Source organism: Aythya fuligula, chromosome 2, assembly GCF_009819795.1.
Source record: "Aythya fuligula isolate bAytFul2 chromosome 2, bAytFul2.pri, whole genome shotgun sequence".
In the NCBI taxonomy this organism is placed as follows: domain Eukaryota; kingdom Metazoa; phylum Chordata; class Aves; order Anseriformes; family Anatidae; genus Aythya; species Aythya fuligula.
The window spans coordinates 37,629,834-37,655,421 of NC_045560.1; the positions used below are offsets into that span (position 1 = coordinate 37,629,834).

Genomic DNA, 25,588 nt, shown 5'->3' on the forward strand with positions numbered 1-25,588 from the left:
AGTCAGACTTGTGGATTCTTATTTAGTTCTTGACATGCAATGCATATTTAAAGTTACTTGCTGTACAGCTTGGTTTCAAAACATACTTCAGTGGAATTTTGCTAGTAAATCAAGAATTCCAACCTGTGTCACGAAGACTTCCTGATTCTCCTCTAATTTCAATAAAATAGGAAGTTCGGAAATACATACACCAGCAACATAATTATCAAACGGTGAATAATATAATTGAATAAGAATATAATAAAATAAAAAAGGTGTAACAATGTTGTGTGTTTTGTAATAAAATGAGGGTGGTTCATTCCTGAAGGAAATGTCATTCTTCAAAGGGAATCGAATGAATCAAATTCCTTAAACTAGTTTGTGATTGCAGAAGTCATTTATCTATATACTGTCTTTAAGTTAAAAGAAAAACACACATGCATAAAACCAGGTGAATGTTATGACCATATCAAGCTACCAGGCAAAGCAAGTTTCAGAAAGTCACAGATTCTATAAATACTAGCTTGCTGTGGCAACATACAAAGAAACCAAAGGAACAAAAAAAGCTATTAAAAATATTACTCATCTCTGCTGCTATGTGTTAGGGAGCTGACTGGGAGGTAAAGAATACATGATTGAGCCTCTTGTGTTTTATACTCCTGAATCTTATCTTTATATTCTCCGTATTATTTATCATTCTTTATTTGATGACAGCAAATAAGCCTGTCCATTTTCCTCAGACTTTGGACTACGTGCAACATTCATAGTAAGTTAAAGCAAATTAATGCCATACGGTGAGTTAGAGTTACAGTCTGAATTTGGAACATTTTCCTGAAACTTACTAAAATCTTTGAATGAGAAGCATCCAACAAATTAACCATTGTTTACCCTTCAGCTTCAGCTGTTCGGTTTGTTTCTGGAACCAGACAAGGACAGATGTGTGTGCAGTCTTGCCATTTGCATTAGTTCCCATCCACTTACTCATTTTTATGACTTCTCCAAACTGCAGAATTCACAGAGTTGTGAGAAGTCTGTCAGTTCTTCGTAAGGAGTCTTGTGTTGCTAGTCTGTACGTTGTTCAGTTGTAACTGTGACAAAAGGGTGTGCGTGGCAGACTTGCTGTTCATAAAGTTATTATGTACCTAGAGTCTGATTTTGGATGTAGTAATTTACTTCAATCTCAAGCAGAATTACAGGCCTATTACTATATAGTGTAGAACTGGAGGAAAGTTGCCTGTGTAAATATTTCTTCTTAGCTGCCAAAGCTCCACAAATCAGTGAATAATATACTTGCATACATCCATAAAATGTGTTTATTTTCTCTGTATATCATTTTTGCAATCTGGCATATGGGAAGAAAACTAGTATGATAATTCTGTAGCTGTGGTATGTTCACAACAGCATATTGAACAGCTAAATGCAGTAGAAAATTTTGGATATGTTTTCATGTATCTTGAAATACAATATTGATGTTATGGCATTGCTTTAATAGCAATTTCATAGCTGTTCATTAGTTAGGAACTAAACGGGGATTACAGTTCTCTAAGATTTGAGTGAGGTTGAAGATACTCCAAAATGCTTCAGTGGAGGATGTGATGATGTCAGTGTTCATCCTGGGGTACCTGACCTTCAGCACCTCCTGAGAGGAGTGACAGATATTTGCCAGCTGCCAAGAAAAGAGATCTCTTAAAGAGGCTCAATGGAAGCAAGTGCAATTTGAGCTCCAAAAATCAATAGCTGCTCCAGAAAGTTTGGGGCAATGTAATAACCGTGTTTCATAATCTTTATGAAACTTTATGTATTGCTTAGAAATGATCCAGAGAACCCCAGAAAACCCCATACCATAACTGTTAAGGCTCAAAGGGAATAGAAGATACTATCTTGAGCTCTTTTCAGAATGTTTATTATCATAATTAATGTGCTAAACAGTAAACTGGTATGTGTAGCATTGTTTGGGATGATTTTCTTTTGGTGCTTCTATTGGTGCTTTCTCATTAACCAGTAGATAGACTGTGTCCAAATACTATCTTTTCTGTGTAATTTATACAATCCATAGAAAGATCTGTGAATCAAGCGATCATTTTAGAGAAGTATATGCTTGTGTTTCTGATTTTGGTAGAATAAAATGCTTTATGGATCTTGGTGTCCTGTAGAGGTCCTATGAAGATAAAGAAATTTGTAATACTGTTTATTAGTCTAAATATTACAGCCATAGCCAGCTGTACTTCCTAAAAGTATGACAGTGATTTATAGTCTAGACAGAAAAGCAATTTTTCCAGTAAGAATTAGGGTAATGGAAGAGAAGGGTTTTTTCCTTCCCCTGTGCTGTATATACTGTCCTGTATTTAAATTGTAAAGGGTTATTTTTGTTTGTTATTTAATATATGTGTTACTAAGTTTAATATACTCAGCTGCTTCATCTCTGAGACTGATAATGGCTAATGAAGCAGGCTACTAAATAATAAGCAAAGGAGTTCCTAACAATGGATAAAGTAGCAATGGATAGCATTTTTGCTTTGTTTGTTCAGAACACACGAAACTGCTAAATTGTACTAAAACTATCATAGGGAGTAGCCAACATGAACTGTGTGTGTAATTAATTTTCATTCCACTTACTTCACTTAGGAAAGCTCTTAAAATGGATTGGGTTTAAAATGAGCAAATAGAAAATTTTGGAATGTGATAAAATAGGTACCTCAAGGGAGGCTGTAGCGAGGTGGGGGTTGGTCTGTTCTCCCACGTGCCTGGTGACAGGACGAGGGGGAATGGGCTTAAGTTGCGCCAGGGGAGTTTTAGGTTAGATGTTAGGAAGAACTTCTTTACTGAAAGGGTCGTTAGGCATTGGAACAGGCTGCCCAGGGAAGTGGTGGAGTCCCCATCCCTGGAAGTCGTCAAAAGACATTTAGATGTAGAGCTTAGGGATATGGTTTAGTGGGGACTGTTAGTGTTAGGTCAGAGGTTGAACTCGATGATCTTGAGGTCTCTTCCAACCTAGAAATCCTGTGATTTTGTGATTCTGTGAAAAATCATGAGTTTACATGTCACTACTCTGTTAACTTTTTTTGTTTTTTTCATAACAATCTTTGTGCTAGTTATTTCCTTTAAAGCACTTATCTACAAAACAAGAAAATGTTCGTTCTTTGCCAAGAGGGACCTCATGGCCCTAGCAGACAAGAAGCTGACCAAGAGTCAGCAATGCATATTCAAACAAAAAAGTTGAACAGTATCCTGGGCTCTATTAGGACGAGTGTTCCCAGCAGGTCATGGGAGGTGATCCTTGCCTTTAGTAGGTCAACACTGGTCTAGTTTGGGGCTCTCAGTCTACTTTGGGGTTCTTCAGTACAAGGAAGTTGTATAAGATTAACGTCTTTTCTAATCTGCGTGCTCTACTGTGCTCTTTGGTTATCATTCATTAGTTTACAGTTGTAAGGTCTGCAGACCTCTTGGTCTGCAAATACAGAACAACAGGTGCTGCTGAATTTATCCTATAGATTTATCAGTTACTAAGTGTTCTCAGTATATAAGAGAAGGAAAATACAAAGGATTATTTGTCTATATATAACAAATTTGCCAGTCACTTAAACTCTTAACAGGTGTGTACTGTTAAGTTTTACTAGCTATCAGGTAACCATAAATATGCTACTAAGCATCATGAGGTTATTTACCTGGGCGTGGGAAGATGAGCAATCTATGTATGTCATTATTAAGGGAAAGGAAGTGCTACCGATTCGTTCATCCAGTTTGCAGACTTCTGACCAGTTTATTGCGCTGGAAATCATTATGAGTTAGAGACACACCTTACATGCTAAGCCAACAATTTATTGCTGTTCTACATAAAATCTTATCTCAGGACAGAATTATTATTAGTCCTTTTAGGACAGTAGCACAGTTCAAATTATATATTGTTAAAGTCTTTACGCATGGTTTCTAGTATCTACCCCTTTCTCTGATACTGTGGTCGTGCTTCCACTGTGCCAGTAGATGGATGTGAAAGTAGGGGTTGAGGGCAAGTGTCAAGGCAAGCTGTCAGCCTTTGAGTCCTTCTTCAGGCAGAGTATGGTGCTGGTGTCTTTTCCTTCTCACTCTGAGATCTGTGTGGGATCATTTTCTTAGTGTTTGTTGGCATGCTTGACATCTTGTTCCTTCTCCATTGGATCAAGTTTTCTGCATGTCTTCATATATGTTCTTTTTAGCCTTACAACTGTTGCTACCCAGCTTCCAAGGTTGCATTCCTTTGGTTAACACTAACTAACCACTGGTGAGTGGTTAAATGTTTTGGGTGTCCAGTGTCATACCGTGTGTGTATTTCCAGGGCTACTGCTGTCAGCCCTTCTCTGTGCTCTAGGTCACAGGCTCTTTGTTCTACACAGGGTGTCTACTTGTTCTTTCTCTGTGCTCATTATAAAAATAAATAGTGTTACATTACACGATTGGCCAAGATCTAAAACAAAGAAGGTAATAGTCACCTTGTCATTTGATAATTGCTGTTATAGCAGGTAGGTCTGCCAGGCAGTTACTGACAAAACTTGGCAAACCGTGAGGCTTTTGGTATGATTTTAGCAGAAAGCCTGTGGCACTTGGTAGTAACGTCTACAGAATACTTAAGTCAACCTCTTACTGTGATTCCCCTCTAAGAAAATAAATAAATATAGATTGCAGAAGTCTTTACTGTATCAACACAAAGAATTCTCTTCTGAAATCTGGTGGGGTAATTCAGGTATCCCAACACAAGGTAGATGAAAGTCTTCGCAAAACAAAATTTTCCGACTCCATTTTGTCCTTCCATCACCGGTCAGCTCCTGCTAAGGCCAGTGGGTTTTATGACTTTGTAATTTACAGTGGTCTTGGTAGAAAAAGATGAATAGTACATGGCTGGTTTTAAGCACTTCAGGCACTACGTCAATTCCCAACACCTGTCTACCACAGTAGGAATTCTGGCAAAGGTTAAGGTGTTTTCTGAAACCTTTCCCGTTTTCTGTTAAAATTACCAGTATCTTCTGGGGGAAGGCTCAGGCCATGCTCTGATGAGATAAGCCTCTGTGTGGTTTCTTGCCTAGAGGACATAATGAATCTCAGTCTCTGTAGCAGCAGAGAGCTTTGTTTTTGAAGAGGCATGTATTGTACATCTGCCCTTCTTGGAGCAGGGTGTGATAAATAGATGGGATACATACAGCAAGCTTTTGTTTTTCTTATGGAGCCCTCAGGAGTTCTTGGCAGTGCTCTAATGTCTGCTGAGGAGTTCTGAATGACAGGCAGTAAGGAAATTTAGGTTCAGGTATTTAGGCTCAGGTATTTAGGTTCAAGGGACTTAAGTCCCTCTCCTTTAGGTGAAGACAGAATGAAAAAATGAAGGGGAGAAATTGTTCTTTGGGGTAAAGTTTTACTTGCCCCTGGAAGATGGGACATTGCGGGAAACAGCAGGATCTTTTCTCCTTTTTGGAGTCAATTGCATCTGCCACAAGGTTAATGGAAGATGATCTCCAGTAGGGTTGTGTCTTGTTGGTTGGCTAGGGGATCTGTGGAGGTCTGAACTCGTGATTTAAGCTTTTCTTTACAGTCATAATGCTATTGATTCTTTTTTTCTTGCTGGCTTCCTGGTTTTCCAAAACTTGTGCAGCCTGGACATCTTTAGACCTACTCTTTTATCAGATTTAGTTGAAATCAAGAAATGAAATCTAAAGTTAGAAGGAGGATACATAAAAAGACACACAGAGATGATGCGATCTGTAGGATTATTTTCCTAGGAAACCATCTAAAACATAATGTATGGTTCATTGGTAGCCCTGGAAACAGTCTGCTCCTATCTCAATCACTTTTATCCTCATGAAACTTTCTCTGCTGTGATTTCCTTCTTGTAAACCCGCAGCCTGCTTTTAAGAAGTAGTTTATATTGTAACTAAATGCCATTGTGAGAGTGTTTAAATATTGCTGTAGGGGAAAGAGTAAAAGGATCTAAGTAAACTGGAATATTTCTGCTGTATTTGCGTACGGACCATTTAACAAGGGTTTCTGATGGTTGGGCTCCTTAACATTCTGGAAATAATACCATGCTGGATGGGACCTGCAGGAAATGAAGGGTATTTATAATAAATTACTGTGCTCAGAGTGAGTCCTTTATGATATAATGCATGCGACTGCAGCTGTTCTTTAAAAACCGCTTAAGTAAATAATCCCATGTAATAGGCTAGGACCAAATTGTTGCTGATTTTTTCAAATCTGTAAAATTTGTGCACTTTTTATTGTAAGGTTAGTTGTTTCCTGTTCCTACGAGTTCAAACGGCTAAAATAAGGAAGTGTATCTTAGGCTGTGTAATTAAAGGGTTCCATCAAAGTTTTTTTTTAAATAATGTTGTCCCATAATGATTATTATTAAAACCTTTATCTTATTGATAACAGCACTTTTGCATGTAATTCTGTGTTTAGTTTCTCAAAGTCATTGACAACATGGGAAGTACTTCAGATGGATATACAGCAAAGAAAACTGCAGTTGCCAACAACTGCTAATAATTTTTTTTTTTTTTACTAGTATTTTACTAGTATTACAAGTCTTTCTTTCACTAATGCAATTTTTATATATTTTTAAAAAAGATAATCATTTATTTGTGTTGTTTCTCCCTGTTCTCCATTTGTTCCACAAGTGTTAGAAATGTTTTTAAACAGTTTTGCCCTAAAAGTATTCTATAATGGTATGTTTTTTAGCTCTCCAAAAAGATCTGATCTAGAACTATCCTAAAGAGGAAGGAAAATTCTAGTTACTAAGTTGTCTTTGTCCTTGTTGACAGTGGAAGAACCAAACCTGGAGTCTCTTTATATTCAGAGGTATTTTTTCCAGGCATGCATGACAGTTTACATAATAGGATGCTCCAGTTACACGGATAGGACATTAGTACCCCTTGTTCTTAGACAAGCCATTAACATCCCACATCTGGTGAAAGAGTCTACCTCTCAGTTACTTCTTTGGTACCAACTAACAAAATATTTCCGTAAAATGATTTTTAAAGCTCTATTTTGATGACTCAAGGCAGGAAAGCCTAGTCAATGGAAATCTGTATTTTCAGTACGTGTTGGTGCTTTGTGCACTGTCCAGTTCGTAACGTCGCAGGTGGCTGCATTCCAGGAGTGGAGAGTACAGCGCCTGGGGGAATTTACCTCTATAGTTCTCTACATATTGTTCAAATATACTGAAGTGTACAGAATTGCCTGAAGCTGCTATAACAGTGAGTGTTTCTTCTTTTGGTTTGGTTTTCTATCCCTTTAATTGTTTAAATTTAGAAATCATTAAATATGGGAGAAATCCATTTCAGTGTTGGAATTCCTCTATATAAATTTAACTGCATTCAGTTTGGAAAATGGGGTGTGTATACTACAGACTAGAGGCATAAGAGAAGCCAAAAGAATTGTTTTAGTATGTAAGAAAAGTAAAATTGGACGATGTCATGAATCTGGATTTTATAATATCTAAAGAATATTTACCGTATTGAGTCAAGATGTACAGGAAAATAAAAGCACTGGTCCTTTAAAATAAAAATTGCTAATAATATGGTAATTTCTTCATATTACTTGTCATATGGCCAGACACAGTTATCTGAATGTGCCGTACATTTTAGACTAAGCAATGTTTTTGGCCTTTGTGCCCTCCTTGCTCTATCACTTCTGGAGCAAAGATCAAGAAAAAAAATTGTAAAACTTTTAACTTCAAAGTGAATTCATAGATCAATTGCTATTTTATGTACAAAAAGAAGCATGTTTTTAGGTATCCTGTATTTGGTAAATGATTTAAACAGGGTTGGAGCATAGGACAAGTTACTGAAATAGGCTTTCAACGTATATTAAATGAGAAGTTAGAAACATCAGTGAAATAGTCATGCTACTTATTGTTCTTTCCTTCTAAACTATACTGACAGTCAAAATCCTGTGATAAAAAAGATTGGCCAGCCAGTTCCTTCATTTTTTATTTTATTTTTTATTTTAGCACTTGAATGGTTGCCTTTATTCTTGGGGTTCAAATAAAAGTACTAATACTGAGCTCTTGTCTCACATTTGCTAGATTTATTGGTATAGGTGACATGGGGGGCAGCTCTATTTTTAGGGAAGATGAGAAACCGCACAGCAGGCTTCTTTTGCTAGCATAATTTAACTATTGAGAGGAGTAAGCTTGGTATCCATTTGCAGATATAATTATATCCATTCTAGTACTTTTTTTTTGGTAGACAGGTGTTGTTTACAGCTGGGATTTTCTTTATGTTTCTGTCCACTCTATGGGCAAACTTTCAAATGTAATCTAAATATACTCGCTACCACATATTGATTACATATGCTTTATGTATGAAAGTGGTTACTGTGATTTATTTTCAATTCTGATTAAGAATATTAATCTTCTATCAATGAAGCAGGAAAGTAAAACATTTTTTGCACAAATTCTTCAATGCTGAAGTGGAATGTTCAATTCATACATAATTTTGATATAGTGAAATATGAATTAATGAAATGTAAAATATGTTTGAATTCATGGTATGTCAAATATTGATTTTTTTTTTTTTAAATTAGTAAATACAACAAAATAAAAAACGAACAGTTGAATGTAGGAAGCTGGGAGAGTAAGGGAGAAGACATTTTAAAATGGGAGAGCTCTAGTTTCTGATAAATCAAACAAGAACAAAATACCTCTTAATCACAAAGTCACTTAAGCACTGTAAGACTGCATTGCGGGGAGTTGCAAGGTTGAGATAAGGAAAATGAATATAGTTTCTAAACATTATTTAAATTCTTCATCCTCCTCTTGACCATCAAAGGCATGCTCATTTTTTCCAAATGGTTTAAGCAGATGGGCTGTCATGGTGGGGGACAGAGCTGGACTCAGAAGGCAGGGATATTCCTCAGACTGTAAGCAGAATCAGTGGAAGCCTTTGTTTCACAGGGAGAAGACATTAATTAAACCTGAAGTAACTGAATGGGAAATTGTTTTGCTTCTGTGATTGGACTTCAGTTTTTGACTCTGTATGAGTAAAATTTTATACACTATGATGTAACTTCTTGAGCATTTGTGATGTGTAGAGTATTCAGAATGCTACATAAGGTTTACTGAGGTACTGTGTGTGAATATTTTAATGAAAGATTGATGATATTTCCCTAGTACGTCATAGTGATTTAAAAAATAGAGTCCTATTTTCCTAGTAATTAACTTTTCCTCAGCAGAACACAATTACGGTATTACCTATTTTCATCATTGCTGATACCAAGTGGTTAACTATAATGAGCTCTGAAAATTCAAAGTAGAATTATTTTACCTGCCATATTATGCTGAAGTCTGAGTGCATACTGGATCCATAGCCCTCCTCCGCATCTAGAAGGCTTATAACTTTATTCTAAGATTTTTGAAATTCATGCATACTTTCTCATCCTCCCAAGTGCTAGAATTCTAACCCACACTGAGAATTTGTGTTAAGATCATGAGCTGTTTGCTAAGATGCATCTGTTATACATGGGATTTCAGAAATCATTGGCTTCAGGGTATTTGCTCTTGAATCTTGCATCCTTTAACTGCTCGAAACTGTAGCATGCTGCAGTGATGTTTATTCAACATTCCTCTCCACATACACTTGTAGCAAACTATTAAAAAAAAAAAAGCTGTTAAAGTGGCAAAAGTTTGGAGAAAACTGTTACACCTGGTCATTTGTATGTTTAATTGCAATTGTTTGGTAAAACATACAGATGACTTAGTAAGTTTGCTTTGTCAAAATTATAAACATTTATATAAATTAAAAATCTAAAGAATGTATGCCTTGCTTATTGTTTGTTGGCTTAGGGTAAACAAATGCTTTATAGTGTTTGTTTTTTTGCAGTCTCTCATGTCTCTTTCTGTTACAGACATCTTGTATTATTTATAGTTCTCTGTTCTTTTCTAAGTGATTGTAACTTATGAATAATTAAAGAACAGAGTTAAGGGGGAAAAAGACATTGATGTAATGTTCAGAATGAGAATTTCCTATAATTATTCGACAACTGTGAATTACATACATCTGAAAATCGATGAGGAGAACACATAGAAGCAGCAGTATCTGATTAGCAAAGGCACTTGGGTTCGTGTCTTCTCTACTTGTGTGATGACTGAGCAATGGTAACCTTAAGAATTTGACGAAAAATATTAGAATTCTGTGTCTTAAAAATAGAGTGTTAATTATCTCTGTTCAGTTATCATTTTCTTCTAAGTAATGTGTCTGAAGTAGCAACTTGAAGAATTTGCAAGACAATCTTCCCCTGTTTAGCAAGTATTACGTTTTAAAAAGTTTCAAGTTTTATACTTAATATAATACTGTCTTATGTACATGAACTGTTTATGTCATTGAAGAGTTAATGTTGGTAATGGTCGCTCTCTTCTCTGACAAAAAGTAGCTCGAGTTGCCTCAAACCACAGAAGCAGAACAACAGAGCTTGTGAAGTTCCGGCTCTTTCTTTAGAATTACCTTATGAAATTTGTCCAATTAACATTAGTCAAGAAGCTGGTCTGAAGACACTGTTCATCAATCACTACAATGAAGCAAATCAGTTGAAGAATAGGAAGCTGTAGGGCAGAAATAACGATCATTTTTAGAAGAAAAACAGTCTACATTTTATTCCTCTTCAACTTGAATGTGGTACTTGGATGAAGTAACCCTTAAGGAATAATTTTACTTAGCTTTTTTATCTTGGAAAACACTGAGTGACAGGAAGGGACACCAAGAGCTTTCCAGGATAGCAGATGACACTTGGATTGAAATTTGGGAAAAATGTATGAGTTGGCAGTACAGGTAGAAATGAATCTTTTGCCAAATGAGTGAAGGGGAAATGGTGTGATTTAGTCCATAATCTTGTGCTGAGTGGGATGGTGGGATGAAATGTATGGATGCATAGAAAAATTCAGTCCTTTAAATTACATTGCTATGACATGGTCAGTCTACTGCACATTTTTTGTGATCCTAAGTTTATGACAGGTAAGGGAAGATCATGTAGACTACTTAACAGCAGGGTAGAGGCAGCATACTCTTCTGGTGTATGACTAAATCAGTAGTTTATAAGAAACACTATTTTCGCTTGTTGGCTGCATTTGCAAAATTGAAAAAAACATGAATCTTGCCTGCGTGGAGTAACATGTTATTTTCCATAATATTTTCTACTTACTACTTAGATTGATGTAACTTAAATTGTATCATAAAGTAATAGCAATGACACTCTTCAAATACACACTTTGTAAACTACTTTTTGTCAGGTGGCTTATCCTAATGTCTTTCTTATCCCTGGATGACCTACAGAACATGGGAACCTGAAGAAATACAATGATGATGTTCATAAAATAAAACTTCATACAGTTAATTGCAATTAACTTGTTTGGCATAGTTCTTTTTCTACTCCTTAACTTCTGAATTCAAAGGAAATGGAGTACAATTATCTATTGTTATATGTAAAAGAAGGGTGATTTTATGAAAAAAAAAAAAGTGCAGAAAGGCCTTAGCACACCAGATCTCACTGAAAATAATTTCCCTCTTGGGATTGAAAATGACCTTCAGCGTGACCCCTCAGAAAGATTCCCTCTTTGTGTTCTTCAATTCTACCATTTTAAATTATATCAAAAAACGGGGTAGAATATACCATACTACATAACATGCAATCATGTTACTTTTAGTAATTAAAAGTTAGATTCTTCAGAGATAGTTTAATTAAGTTGTTCTTTAACTTATTCAACACTTTCCTGAATTTGTGAACAGAGGACTGCCACCCCTACCTTCATTTTTCAAAATATCTTCAGTGAGTCTTGTTTTTTTGCACCATTGCCAAATTTTCTGAAGCCTCACTTAATACATCTTTCTTTGTCTGGAAGTAATGTAAAAGCAGTAATCTTTAACTTTTGGTCAACGCATTGTGTTTGCACAAATCTGTACAGAAATTTCCTTGTGGGTTGTGAGTTAGATAGGATAGAATCTGAGCTTTCTAAGTAGGAAAGTTGGTTAAAAAACAACACCAACACACCAGAAAAACAAACCACCCAGCAACAACAACAATCACATCTGTGATAAACTTTGGTAAAGATGCTGAGGAGGTGTTACCAACAGGAGTAGGAAGAGGCATGGGGGATTGAGCCAATGATCTCACAAGCACCTCTTGCTGGTCCTCCTTCATTTTCCTCTCTGATGCTCAAGAGGAGCAGCGAAGAGAGGTGAGGTGCCTTTCTGCACAGCCTGTGCTTTATCCGAAATCACAGAAATCTTAAATGTGATTATTGTGTTATCTTTATAAGTCACCAACTTTCTGCATTTTTGCCTTAAACTGTGAAGCCTGACAGCTGCGTTACAGAAGTTACTTATTTTGCCAATTCAAGCAAATTGTTGTTTATGCCTGAAACAAGAAACTGAAAAATGCTGTGCTTTCTAGCAGCAGAACTGACTTGCAGCTATGAATACTTGAAAAAATCTGAGATTCATCTGCAAAATGATTGCTCTGCTGTTCTGCATATTAAATCTTGTCGATAGGTCTTGATTAAAATGTTCATGAAAAAGAATCTTAGTCGTAGTATTGGGTATTTAAAACATAGAAGAACTGAAAGTGAAACCCCTCACATTTTAAATTGTTGTACATGTGTGCAGGAAGAGTGTCTTGGTTTTTTTTTTTAAAGGATGACAGCGAAGACTCAGGGGCTTCTTCATTCGTGAGTCTTACTGAACCCTGTTGAGCCAGCTTGGTCAATAGATTCCTCCAGTATATTCATCTGAGTGTCAATTTTGTCATCTTCAGTTATTCTTGAAGCTAAAAGCATCTAGAAACTATTATTCCTTTTCCTGATCATCAATGTCTGAAAAAATAAATGCTTATAACAAACATCCATTTTAATACAGTATTTTAAATGGTCTGTTTGGCATATTCTAAGTGTAATTTCTTCTTAGATGAGACATTAGGAGACTTAAATACTTTCTAATTAATTGACTGTGGTTTTCCTTTTCATGCCACTAAGTCATTTTTAACAGCCTTCTGTCAGTATAGTCTCCTCTATCACAGTTTAGGACTGAACAGTACATGTACCTGGTTTTCATAAATAATTATTGTAGTTTATATGAGTTGGGTTAAAATATTGTTTGTCTGGATCTAAAGCATACATGCTTTGCTTTTACTCAGTTTCTGACAACTAAATTCCTGTTTTGCTCCATTGGAGGTGCTACCCAGAAACCTGAACTGTAACTGATTCAATGAATTAAAACTTAGGCTTTCATGCCAAGCATAACTCGGTCTTTGGCTTTCTCAGTGCTCACGGCAGTGTAGGCAGTTTCCTTTGATGCTTCTTATTTATTTTCTTTTGAGATCAGACTTCTCTTCTCTTTCCCCTTCTCACCAGTGCTGTAAGTTAACCTCTGAAACCAAATGACCCCTTATTTTAACACCATAAATATGTGCTTACTGGATGTTCTTACATATGAAAGAATGCCTCAGTGGTGTTTGAATGTCGTTTTTACTACCATATTTTAATATTCAAATACAATATTCTCATTATGTATATTACTTTATAAATGGAACCACGTTTCTCTGAGTTACAGCAGTTGCTGCTTAAAGGCAAACACACTTGGCAGCATAAAATTTCAGAATGGAGATTTAGTTGTTACAGCTGATTTTTTAAATTTATAAATGCTACCAGTCAAAATCAAACATAGCATAAGTAGTTACAACTTTATTTTCAGCCGAGTAAGCAATATCAAACTGTTTACTTTCTTTTGAGAAACATCTGGAATGGATTTATGTGTGCTGAATTAATATATAGTGAAATGCCACTTTGATTTAATGTTTTGTTTTTAAAAAGCTAATTCATGGATCCTCAGGAGATCAGGCATGCCTTTTTCTGCTAAGTACATAGCCCTGTGAAGAGATGGCTGAACTATTTTGGTACATAGTCTCTGTTGTGGTTAAAACTAAGGATCAGAATTAAAACTTCAAAATGCCTGTTGAAAACTGGGAGGAACAGGAGCGCTCAGTGTAATCACTGTTCTGTCATTTAACTGCAAAACCTTTACAGGGTAAGCTGTAATCACTTCTCTAGTTCTCTATATAGAACTCACCAATACGACTTGCAGTACCAACAGTTACCAATATAATATATTTAACATTTCAAAACACGAAATATGCTCACGCTGCTATAGCTAGACTGACCGCTGGAGTTAGGACGTTCTCCTACCCTGTTCAGCCTGTGTCAGCTTTAACACCTGAGAGAGAAGAACAAGTGCCAGCATGTGTGTGTGTGAGCGTTTCGGGGATCTTTGAGGATGAAGTGTCTTCCTCCTAGCAGCAGTTCCCAGCGAGCTCCCTGGTGACATGCTGGGAGAGCATCTGAATGTTGAAGAACCTAAAGAATACGTAAGACAGCACCCCCCCCCAAAAAAAAAAAAAGAAAAAAAAAAAGTGTATACTTTTGATGAGCTGATGAAATGACTAGATAAACTGTTCTGTAAGAAGTTTTCCGAGGAAATCCTTAGCCTAGACTTCATTTGCAAAACCATATCCTGTTATTTTCCTGCTCATCACAGTCAGTCTTAAAGAGTTAAATCATCTGCTCTGGAAGAAACTAGGGCAATGCAGGCTACCATTCTTCTCTGCACTCTCTAATAGATAGTGTAGTAGAGATCTCTCTCACATAATATATAATATAATCATAATTTTCTGGTGTCCCATTTTCTGGGAGTGAAGCAGAACTAAATGAGCCATAGGAGCCCTGAGAGCCTCAATTCTGTTATTTTATGGTGGTGAGGTTTGTTCTTTCTCATGCCTTGCCTTTATGTTCATTAGGTTTATGAGATTTTTGATGTCCATTCTGTGAGGTGGACCGAGATGAGAGATTTTGTTTTCCCTGATGACTCGACGTTATGTTATCATGTCATGTAGGATCTCATTTCAACTGAACAGTTTCAAGTGCATTAATTTTAACCAAATTAATCTCTTGATAAGTGCGACTTTGTTCTTCGCTTCCATTTTTATTCATTTCTCTCTTTCTAGTTGTTACTTTGATCCAGCTCTGATACTTAACTGTTCACATGGCAAATTGTTTCAGCTCCCTAAAGCTGCAGAACACTAAAATAACCAAAAAAGGGATTTTTTTTTTTGTTTCCAGAGCTAGTGAAGTGAATTCACACACTGTCTGTCAGACAAGCACTGATGCTGGCCTAAGGAGCTGGGGTGGAGAGACAGAAGGTGCAACTGGGGCAGGATGAGGAAGAGACAGGGCAGAGAAAATTAATTTGGGGTTTGAAGAAGGAATACCAACACTGGGTGAGACATAACCTCCCCTTCTTGTTGGTGTTAAGCCATTGGCTTAGCTGTAATAATCTGAATATAGATCATTTTTGTTTGAAGATTAAAGTAAGATTTCCTTCAATAACAGATTTCCTTTAGTAACAGAAAACAAAAATCTAATGATTTGTTACTTGTGCAGCTAATCTTCCTATTTTTCTTTGCCTCTCATTGTTGCTTCTAACATTGCGTACTGGGTCCAGCTGGGGTCAACCCACCACATGCTGAAAAAATACAGTTCTCTTAAAAGACTTCTGCAAATAGCAGCCATGACATGAATGCAAGTTTGGAAAAATATTTAAATGCTGAGCTCAAATATAGTGATTCGCGATGAGTGGGAGGCCCAGTGTTTTCAAAATAGCTGATGTTTTGTCTCCCCCCAAATGCCTATTATTTCAGTTGAACATTCTTTACTTTGTCTTAAATACAACTGTTGAGTGCTGTGTGCCATTAAGCAGGAGCTACAATTCAATTCAGAAGCTATTGTACTCGATGTGAATTAATATATGCTGTTTCTGAAGTGTTTGGGATTCTGTCAGCTGAACTGTTAATTACTTGGAGAGTTTTTTCTTATTTTGATTTTCACATGCTCTGCAAGCTTTAGACAGCTGTGTTAAAGCACTATAACGTGCTTACTTTTTAACTTGAAAATAGTACTAAATATACAGTAGTCTTACAGACGTATGTAAAAAAACTATTGGAGACTGATCAAAGATTCTTGTTTCAGCTAAATTTGGATTTAGAATATACTGTTACATTTCCATCAATTTTTTCTTAGGCTATAGTTTTTAAACATTCCTAAACTTCTTGATGTGAACGAGTTTAAAACCAGAATTTATATAATCTCAAATGCAAAAAAAAAGGCGATCAGAAGTCATAGCATGCATTTACTAAAATGGCATTTTTGTACATTTCCTATACAGGGCACATAAAACACGTACATATAGCTATTCATGGAAGTTATGGATATATATATAATGTGAAAAAGCTTTAGCTAGTGCTTCAAAGGCAATGTGTTGTTTCAGCAAAACTAAGCACATGTGTCCTTTGTACTGAAGAACTCCCAAGGAATAAAATTTTAGTCTGCATTGGTCTGTAGACATACTTGGAAGAAGTGCTACTCTCATATTTTTCAATTAAATGTAGTTTAATTCATTGGCTCGTTTTTATATGCTTTTTTTTTCTATACTGTTAAAACTAATTCATGACCTCACTTGGTCCAGTGCCATTAATATGTATGTGTGACTGTGTGTGATGTTTAGCTTTTTATCACTTTCAAAAGAAATTCCTTGTGGTTTTAATCGTATAATTAGCAATAAAATGAAAAAGTAATTCTATATATTTTTCATTTGGAAAAGATAGAATGCCATGCCCTGTTGCCTTCATCAGAACCAGAATTTTAAACCAGGGATTAGGAACACCGTAACTTAAAACCAAAATAATTTAACTGTAATTTCCAAATAAACTTTCCTTTTTCCTTCATGCTATTTATGTAAGTATTTGTAGATGTAGTCCATATTTCAGATGAGTTTCAGGGGAATATTGTTGGCCTGCAATAAGGTGGAAGCATTAACTTGAGAAGATACATACATAATTTTTAACACAAGTATTTTACATAAGTTATCTTTCCATTAGCACTAACACATTTGGAATCAGAAAATACACCTCTCACTTTGCCTCTAGCTGTATGTAACTTTTGAAATCAGTGCTAGATTTTGTGTAACAGAGGTGTAAAGTTTCTGATTTTAGTTGCCAGTTCCTTTTTTTTCCTTCTTTTTCTACAGACTCACACACAAAAACTTCCTTAGCTTCTTTTATAATGCTCCATGTTATGTTCTGGAATGAGCTGGCAGCTGTACATAGGCAATCAATACATAATAAAGATTTATTTTTTGTGTGTTTGCAAAAATAAATGAGTATGTTTATTATTGCCATATTGGTTGAAGAATCTTTTTTGAAGAAAACTCTAAATATTTTTGCAATGAAAAGAGAACGATAATATGAAACTGATGTTGTATTTGTAACTGATTTGCTGTCTATGTCTGTATTTATATCTCTAAAACCACAAGCGAAAACTTAGAAAAGAATGAATTACTGATATTACAGTATTTCTTATTAAAATGCATGTAGAAATTGAATGTTTCAAAATATTGCCTTAAATATTTGTGGGTTTTCGTTGAAATATATGTAGCCATATACGGACACACGTGGGTGCATCCTCTAGTATAAATAAAATCTATAAAATTCGGAGTTTTCTGCTTTGCACAGCTCTGAAGAAAAATGCTTAGAAATCTTAAATAAGCAAGGCTTCTATTTATTTGTTTTTTAAGCTAACCACTTCCTGAAGTAGGCTTATATTACAGGCTAGGTGATTTTGCAATTGCTGCTGAATTGCATTTGAAGAAGACGGGCAGTTTTCACACTCGAATGGGCCACTTAAGCATCACATAAGCTATAAAAACAAGCCATCGATGAGTTATATAAAATGTGAGAAGAACAGTTCCCTGTATGTTCATTGTGAAGATCATTAGATTCTCTGTGCCTATCATAAAGTGATGAATTGGGTTACAACTCTTAGTATAGATGTCATTAAATTACTTCTAAAACAGCATATATGTTAGATGTCATGAAATAATAGTGTGATTTAAAACCAAACCAAACCAGCAAACCGTGCCAAGGCCTGTGTTCTCACCTGCTCACATGTAATTGTTCCAAATATTGCCACAAAGATTTTACTTCATTCAGAACTTAATGCAAAAAATGTTTTGTGTCTAAGCTATCTAGACACTGTAAGTGCTTGCAGTCTTGTTACTGCTCTTGTATGCACATTGCCATCTCTGCTAAGCCAAATGGTTCGGCATCTGAGCCTGTTTGGGATTAATTAACTAGGCATTTGGGGGACTGTGGCTCCTGAACACTCTGTGCTGTCAGTGCCACAGTGTGCAGGGGTTTCTTCACATGCTGTTGAAGCTCAGCCCCAGTCAAAAAGCCTGCAGGGAGGTGCTGGGTTTGGGTGAGAGGTGCTTGTGCTGTTTTTTATGCAGTCACTTGGTTGGCAGAGCACTCACCTGCGCAGAGTGCTTGGGCTCCAGTCCCTCCTGCCTGAGGATTTTCAGACCTGCAGCTCCTCGTGTGCTGGGTGAATGATCTCAAGACTGGGTTGGAGCTGCCTTCTGTGCTTCTGCTGAACTGCTGGTGCATAACCACAAACGGAAACGTTGTGTGGGTGAAGCATAAACAAGGGAGGTGGCCATTCCTCCCTGTGTGCGGTGTTCTGGTCCCGACTGCATGGGCTGCTCGTACAGTTCACTTCTGGAGTCACCAAGTGAGATGTTTGTAGAGTATTGATACCAGGAACTTTCACTTCCCGGACGAGTGCTCCAAAAATGTGTCATTCTACCACTTCCTCTTGTTAGCATTGTTTCTTCTCTGTACCAGTAGGAGTACCTCAGCAGCCTAAATGCAGACAGAGGCCTTCATCTTAAAATCCCAGGTAGCATAACTACCACATCAAAACCGCGGGTAGCTGTGTGAGTTGTGGAGCAGTGGGATTGCAGACACCCCCCTCAGAAGCCAACAGTGGGATGTGAGGATCCTACTGCACAGCCTGGTGCTCCCTTGGAGCTCCGGCTGCAAGCCCTTCACCTCCCACCCTGTGTGGGTTGGGGGCTGCTTTGGCTCTGTAAATTTCACTCCAAAACATTTTAAATGGTGCTATACTGAGCAACACCTGAATTTCTGGCTAATTCTTTTTTTGTAAGTTGTGCTTTCGTAGTCACATAAGCAGTTCTTTGTTTCTACCATGGGAGAAATAATCGCAATAAAAGTTACCATGGAGAGACTCTTTAAACAAGAGTCTCTTCCCTGTGTGCTCTCTTAAGCCTTTTTCTCCTGTTGTCTCTAAGTGCCGTAGATGTCAGCTGGGGTTATTTCTGGCCTTTAAACTGCTGGATATTTTGCTTCCTGTAGGCACAACTCCTGGATAAACTAAACTCTTTGTGCCGTTTCTTGTACCAGTTTTATTTCTGGTCTGCTCTGTTTGGGGCAGGTGACAATGGATGTGGCACGTGTTTTTGGAGATGTATTGGTGCTGTGGTTGTTTTGGTTTTGATGGTAAAGCCTTTTGAAGAACATGCAGTCTTTAGGTCCTGCTTTGTGATGACAATACCCATTATACTCTGAAGATTGACATGCTCTTTGTTGTGTGAGAGATCCTAGAATGACTCTGTTTCTGTACAAAAAGTGTACTTTGTGCAGTGGACAGAATTATGCATCCACAGTCTAGAGGCAGTCTCAATTGAAGCATCATGAACAATATTGAGAACACTGCAAGTCCTGTGAATGCTGACCAGTCACTCCTGTGTTTTCAGATACATGCAATTTGCTGATTTGTCAGGCTTTATGATTTCAGTCAGACCTAAGGCCATGAGAGACCAGATCCAGTTCATGATTGCCACCCCACTTTCAATAAGAAATCTGGCATGTCATATAGCAGAATACGTCTCCTTTTTCATGCCAGACTGTATCTCTGAGGCTCACAAACCTGTTAAATACAGTGTATGCACACACTTTGCAATTGCATTTTCAGCTTATGAGAGAGAGTTTATGTTTCTCTGGACAGTCACTTATTCAGTGGATAGTTCTGGGCAGTGTCTCAGGGAAAATATCCTTTAAGTTTTTTTGTTTGTGCAGATTGATTGTGACTGTCATGTCTCTTAGGATGGGGGCTCTCTTATGATCAGTGTTCTGGAGTTCAGAGCAGTGAGAATCTCAGCAGTGTATTTTAAAAATTGTCTTCATTGTCGTCACATTCAGAGAGTGCCATCAGGCTTTCCCAAGTGGGGAAATTGCCTTGCCCTTCAGAAACATACAATACCATTGAAGTGGCCTCAGATTTGTCTGGTAGGCAAACAAAGTAGTCTTACAGGTAGTAGATTGAATTATTTCTCTAATACATATATGCACGCCCCAATTCAGTCTTTAGGAAGCTGTATGGGGATGGGTGTTCCTTGAGCTAGACCTATTTAGATCAGATGGCATCAAGAAATAGCAGATCTTTTTTCTCCCTTGCCATTTGGTGTCTTGGATCAGACACAACCCTCATCATAGAGAAAGGCGTAGACCTTCCTTCTGTTTGAAAGTACTGATCATGGTCAAGCAAGGAAATACTTCACAAGCCTTGATGTTTCTTATATCCCAATGTTATCCTTCATCTCTCACTGAAGGGTTCAGGGATGATACCTGTGACTGAGAAATCTGGAGCACTACGCAGTTTCAGCATACTTCATACCAAGGCCTGGACAGGACTGGACAGGAGCTTCACTGATCATGTCTATGGAGCTGTCCTTTTCTGTTTCTTTAGGTTAACTATGTAGATAAGGTAGGCTTAAGTAGAACTAAAACTTTTGTGAACAAAACACTGGAACAGGCTGCCCAGGGAAGTGGTGGAGTCACCATCCCTGGAGGTCTTCAAAAGACGCTTAGATGTAGAGCTTAGGGATATGGTTTAGTGGAGGGCTGTTAGCGTTAGGTTGGAGGTTGGACTCGATGACCTTGAGGTCTCTTCCAACCTAGAAAATTCTGTGATTCTGTGAAAAATCGCATTTCTAATTTTTTTTTTTCATTAAGGAAACTTGCCTTTGTCTGAAAGCAATCTTAATGTCCAAACTACATGTATTGAGATTCCAAGGGTCAGTCCTGTGTGATGTCCATTGCAGGGATTTGGTCTGGAGTTAGAAATAAAACAGTCCTTTGTAGGGTTATTAATTTTACAAGACTCTTAAGAAGTTGCCTGAAGCAGATTCTGCTGTCATTAAAGGTGCAGGAATTGGATGTTGATTGATTTTTCCAAACATGGAACCACAAATATTAAGTCTACTTTACTAATCATTGTTTTCAGTTACAAGCTTTTCGGTGCTTATGAACTAAATTATAAAAACAGAATTGTACAATTTTAATTCAGTGAATTTAAACATACAGTATACGTGACCTGAACTGAAAATACATTCTCTCTTGAATGGTTTTTATTTGAACATCTGTTCAGCATTGCAGTCATTAAAAGTTTTCTTTTCCTTCCCTTTCTGCTATATAAGTGATGCTAATTTGCACTGGGACATACTTCAAGTGGAAACCTATTAGAGGGAAAATCAATGTTCTTGTTGTACAAATCTGGAAAAGTCATTTTTTGAGTGAAACTGGAATATAATAACATTTCTAAATAGGGTATCTATCATAAAAAGATAATTTCATGAAAATACTTCAGAGTAAAAGTCAGTTGGAGTTTCTTGTCAGTACACACAACCTTTAGAAAATCGCAGCATTTTTTATTATGAAAAGAGATGCAGATAATGGAAACAAACAGTTCTAAGTTCTGTTCTTTCTCAAGAATTTGATTATACTTAAATGATGTGTTATTGACTTACTTGCACTTGTTTAAATCAATGTAAACAGCAGATAGAACGAGCTAAATGACATTATTTTCCTTCTTAATTTTTTGTCTGTTCAACGGCTTATATATTCAGTTTTCTATGAAGGCTTTTCTAGTAGACTAAGGACTCAGGGTTCTTCCATTGTTTTAAGAGCAAAGGTGAACCACTTTTGCTTCCCTTTCTGACCAGGTCTTGCATTTTCCATTCAAGTTCTTTCTAAGGATGTGCATCATCTTTGGAACTGGTTAACCTTCAGTCCTCTCAGACAGTTCCCTCCTGAGTCACTGTCATATTTCCTGAAATTCAGAATGTAGAGTGAATTATCTGCTCCAGTCTTTTCACTTGTGTAACAGTGTAGATTGCTAAGACTAATGTGGATATTTTTCTAATATGGGGGTGGGATGCATGTGACAATGCTCTAGACAGTCTGTGGGAAGAACATGGTTGGGTGCAGTAGAGGAGGGAGCTAAGCATGTTTAGTGCCATTATGTCTGTATGCTTAGATTAGCACCACATCCTATGAATTTTATATAGTTAGTTGTATACTAATGTTTATTTGGTGTTCACGAGGACCCTGTTGGTATAGTGCTATACCATTATATTGTGTACTAACAAAGTTCTGCAAGTATCTGTATGACTATGGAAGGACTCAGAAGAAAGGTTACTTCTTACTGTCTTGGCTGTAGAACCTACTATATATTTCAATAGGTTATTATTTATAAAATAACATGTATATATACAGAATTATTATTCCATTAGCATTTAGAACTTGCTTTGTTTGATTTTATACCAATGCAGAATATTTTAAAAAAAGACCTTGGAAAATCATGTCTATACAGAAGAGCAAACACTAAGCCATTATTAATATTTTCATTTGTGATGATTCCAATAAAAATTTCCACCTTACTGGTCATCACACATACGGTAGATGTTTTTAAACTGCTTTATGAACTTTCATCTGTAAGTTAACACCTATTTCAATATTGAGCAAAATCGTATTGATGTGTTTTCTTTTCTTACCCCCCTTGTTTACCAGGATGGTACGAAACAAAAGCGAGAACGGAAAAAGACTGTTTCATTTAGCAGTATGCCAACTGAGAAGAAGATCAGCAGTGCAAGTGACTGTATAAATGCGATGGTTGAAGGCTCTGAGCTCAAAAAGATTCGATCCAACTCTAGGGTGTATCACCGATACTTCCTTTTAGATGCGGATATGCAATCTCTACGCTGGGAACCTTCAAAAAAGGATTCTGAAAAAGCAAAGATTGATATTAAATCAATAAAAGAAGTAAGAACAGGAAAAAATACTGATATTTTTCGCAGCAATGGAATATATGACCAGATATCAGAAGACTGTGCATTTTCAATTATATATGGAGAAAACTATGAGTCTCTAGATCTTGTTGCTAACTCAGCAGATATTGCAAATGTTTGGGTTACTGGCTTAAGATACCTGATTTCTTATGGAAAACATACTTTAGATATGATAGAAAGTACTCAAGATAATATGCGGACTTCATGGCTATCACAAATGTTCAGTGAATCAGATGTAGATAATTTGGGACATATACCCCTCTGTACTGCTGTGCAGTTTATAAAAGACTTAAATCCTGGTTTGAAAACAAATAAAATTGAACTAAAATTCAAGGAGTTACATAGATCAAAGGAAAAAACTGGTACTGAAGTAACAAAAGAAGAGTTTATTGAAGTTTTTCATGAGCTTTGTACCCGACCTGAAATCTATTTCCTCTTGGTTCAGTTTTCAAGCAATAAAGAATTCCTAGATACCAAGGACCTTATGATGTTTTTAGAAGCAGAACAGGGTATGGCACATGTCACGGAAGAAATAAGCCTTGAAATTATTCAGAAATATGAGCCAGCCAAAGAGGGCCAGGAAAAGGGTTGGCTGTCTATAGATGGGTTTACAAATTACCTTACTTCACCAGACTGCCACATATTTGATCCAGAACATAAAAAAGTTTGTCAAGACATGAAACAGCCATTATCTCATTATTTTATAAATTCATCTCATAATACATACTTGATAGAGGATCAGTTTCGAGGGCCTTCTGATATCACAGGTTATATTCGCGCTCTTAAAATGGGTTGTCGAAGTGTTGAACTGGACGTGTGGGATGGTCCAGATAACGAGCCTGTGATTTACACAGGCCATACAATGACGTCACAGATTGTCTTCCGTAGTGTGATTGACATTATTAACAAGTATGCATTTTTTGCTTCAGAATATCCTCTTATTTTGTGTTTAGAAAATCATTGTTCTATTAAGCAGCAGAAAGTGATGGTACAACACATGAAGAAAATTTTGGGGGACAAACTACATACACAGTCTCCAAACATTGAAGACTCTTATCTTCCATCACCAGAATCACTTAAAGGGAAAATACTAATTAAAGCAAAGAAGCTTTCCTCTAATTGTTCTGGACTAGAGGGAGATGTTACAGATGAAGATGAAGGAGCAGAAATGTCACAGAGAGTGGGGAAAGAGGGTGTAGAACAACAGAACTCTCTGACTGGGAAACGATTTCAGCTCTGCAAAGAGCTCTCCGAGTTGGTAAGCATATGTAAATCAGTTCAGTTCAAAGAGTTTCAAGTTTCATTTCAGCTCCAGAAGTACTGGGAAGTGTGCTCATTTAATGAAGTGCTTGCTAGCAAATATGCCAATGAAAACCCAGGGGACTTCGTAAATTATAACAAACGTTTTCTTGCCAGAGTTTTTCCCAGTCCTATGAGGATTGACTCCAGTAATATGAATCCCCAGGATTTTTGGAAATGTGGTTGTCAGATAGTAGCCATGAACTTTCAAACGCCTGGCCTAATGATGGATCTTAACATCGGTTGGTTTCGACAAAATGGAAACTGTGGCTACGTCCTTCGTCCTGCTATCATGAGAGAAGAAGTATCCTTCTTTAGTGCAAATACAAAAGACACTGTGCCTGGAGTCTCACCTCAGCTGCTTCATATTAAAATCATTAGTGGGCAAAACTTTCCTAAACCCAAAGGATCAGGTGCCAAAGGTGATGTTGTGGATCCTTATGTCTATGTCGAAATACATGGAATCCCTGCAGACTGTGCAGAGCAAAGGACAAAAACTATGCACCAGAATGGGGACAATCCAATTTTTGATGAAAGTTTTGAATTTCAAATAAATTTACCAGAACTAGCAATGGTGCGTTTTGTAGTACTGGATGATGATTACATTGGGGACGAGTTTATTGGGCAATACACTATTCCCTTTGAGTGTCTACAGACTGGTTATCGGCATGTTCCTCTGCAGTCTCTAACTGGTGAAATGTTGGCACATGCTTCCTTGTTTGTGCATGTGGCCATTACTAATCGAAGGGGTGGTGGGAAACCTCATAAGCGGGGCCTCTCTGTGAGGAAGGGCAAGAAATCAAGGGAGTATGCTTCTGTGAGAACATTGTGGATTAAAACAATAGATGAAGTGTTCAAGAATGCTCTCCAACCTATACGGGATGCCACGGATTTGAGAGAAAATATGCAGGTACAGTTTTTATGATGAATTTTTTAGTACTTAGTGTGTGTTTTTGTATTACGATGTGTACATAATACTTGTTGTTTAGAGTCATACTGCATTTTGTAACATGTTAATCAACTGTAATGCTGAACAGCTTTAAAAACTGTTTATAGTAGAGTAACCTTTTAGGTGCTACTATCTCTTGTTGTTAACTTTTGATTCATATATGTATTTCATTGCATGTGAACTGGAAATACTGTTTCGGTTTTAGGCCTGTTGACCAATCCTACGTCTTTGAAGGAATGTCAGATATACACTAGAAGAAAGTATAGCAAGATTTTTGCTTTAGAAAATAAATAGAAATGCAGGATGAAGGCATTGCTGA

General features: G+C 36.9%; 1 protein-coding gene across 1 annotated transcript in view; it reads left to right on the plus strand.

Annotated features, from left to right (window-relative positions):
- PLCL2 (phospholipase C like 2) overlaps positions 1-25,588 on the plus strand; it is a 98,918-nt gene that overhangs the window by 33,627 nt on the left and 39,703 nt on the right. Inside the window, exon 2 of the mRNA XM_032183204.1 lies at positions 22,744-25,230. Coding sequence (XP_032039095.1) covers positions 22,795-25,230 — 2,436 coding nt within the window. The 5' untranslated portion in view covers positions 22,744-22,794. The remainder of the gene's footprint in view (positions 1-22,743; positions 25,231-25,588) is intronic.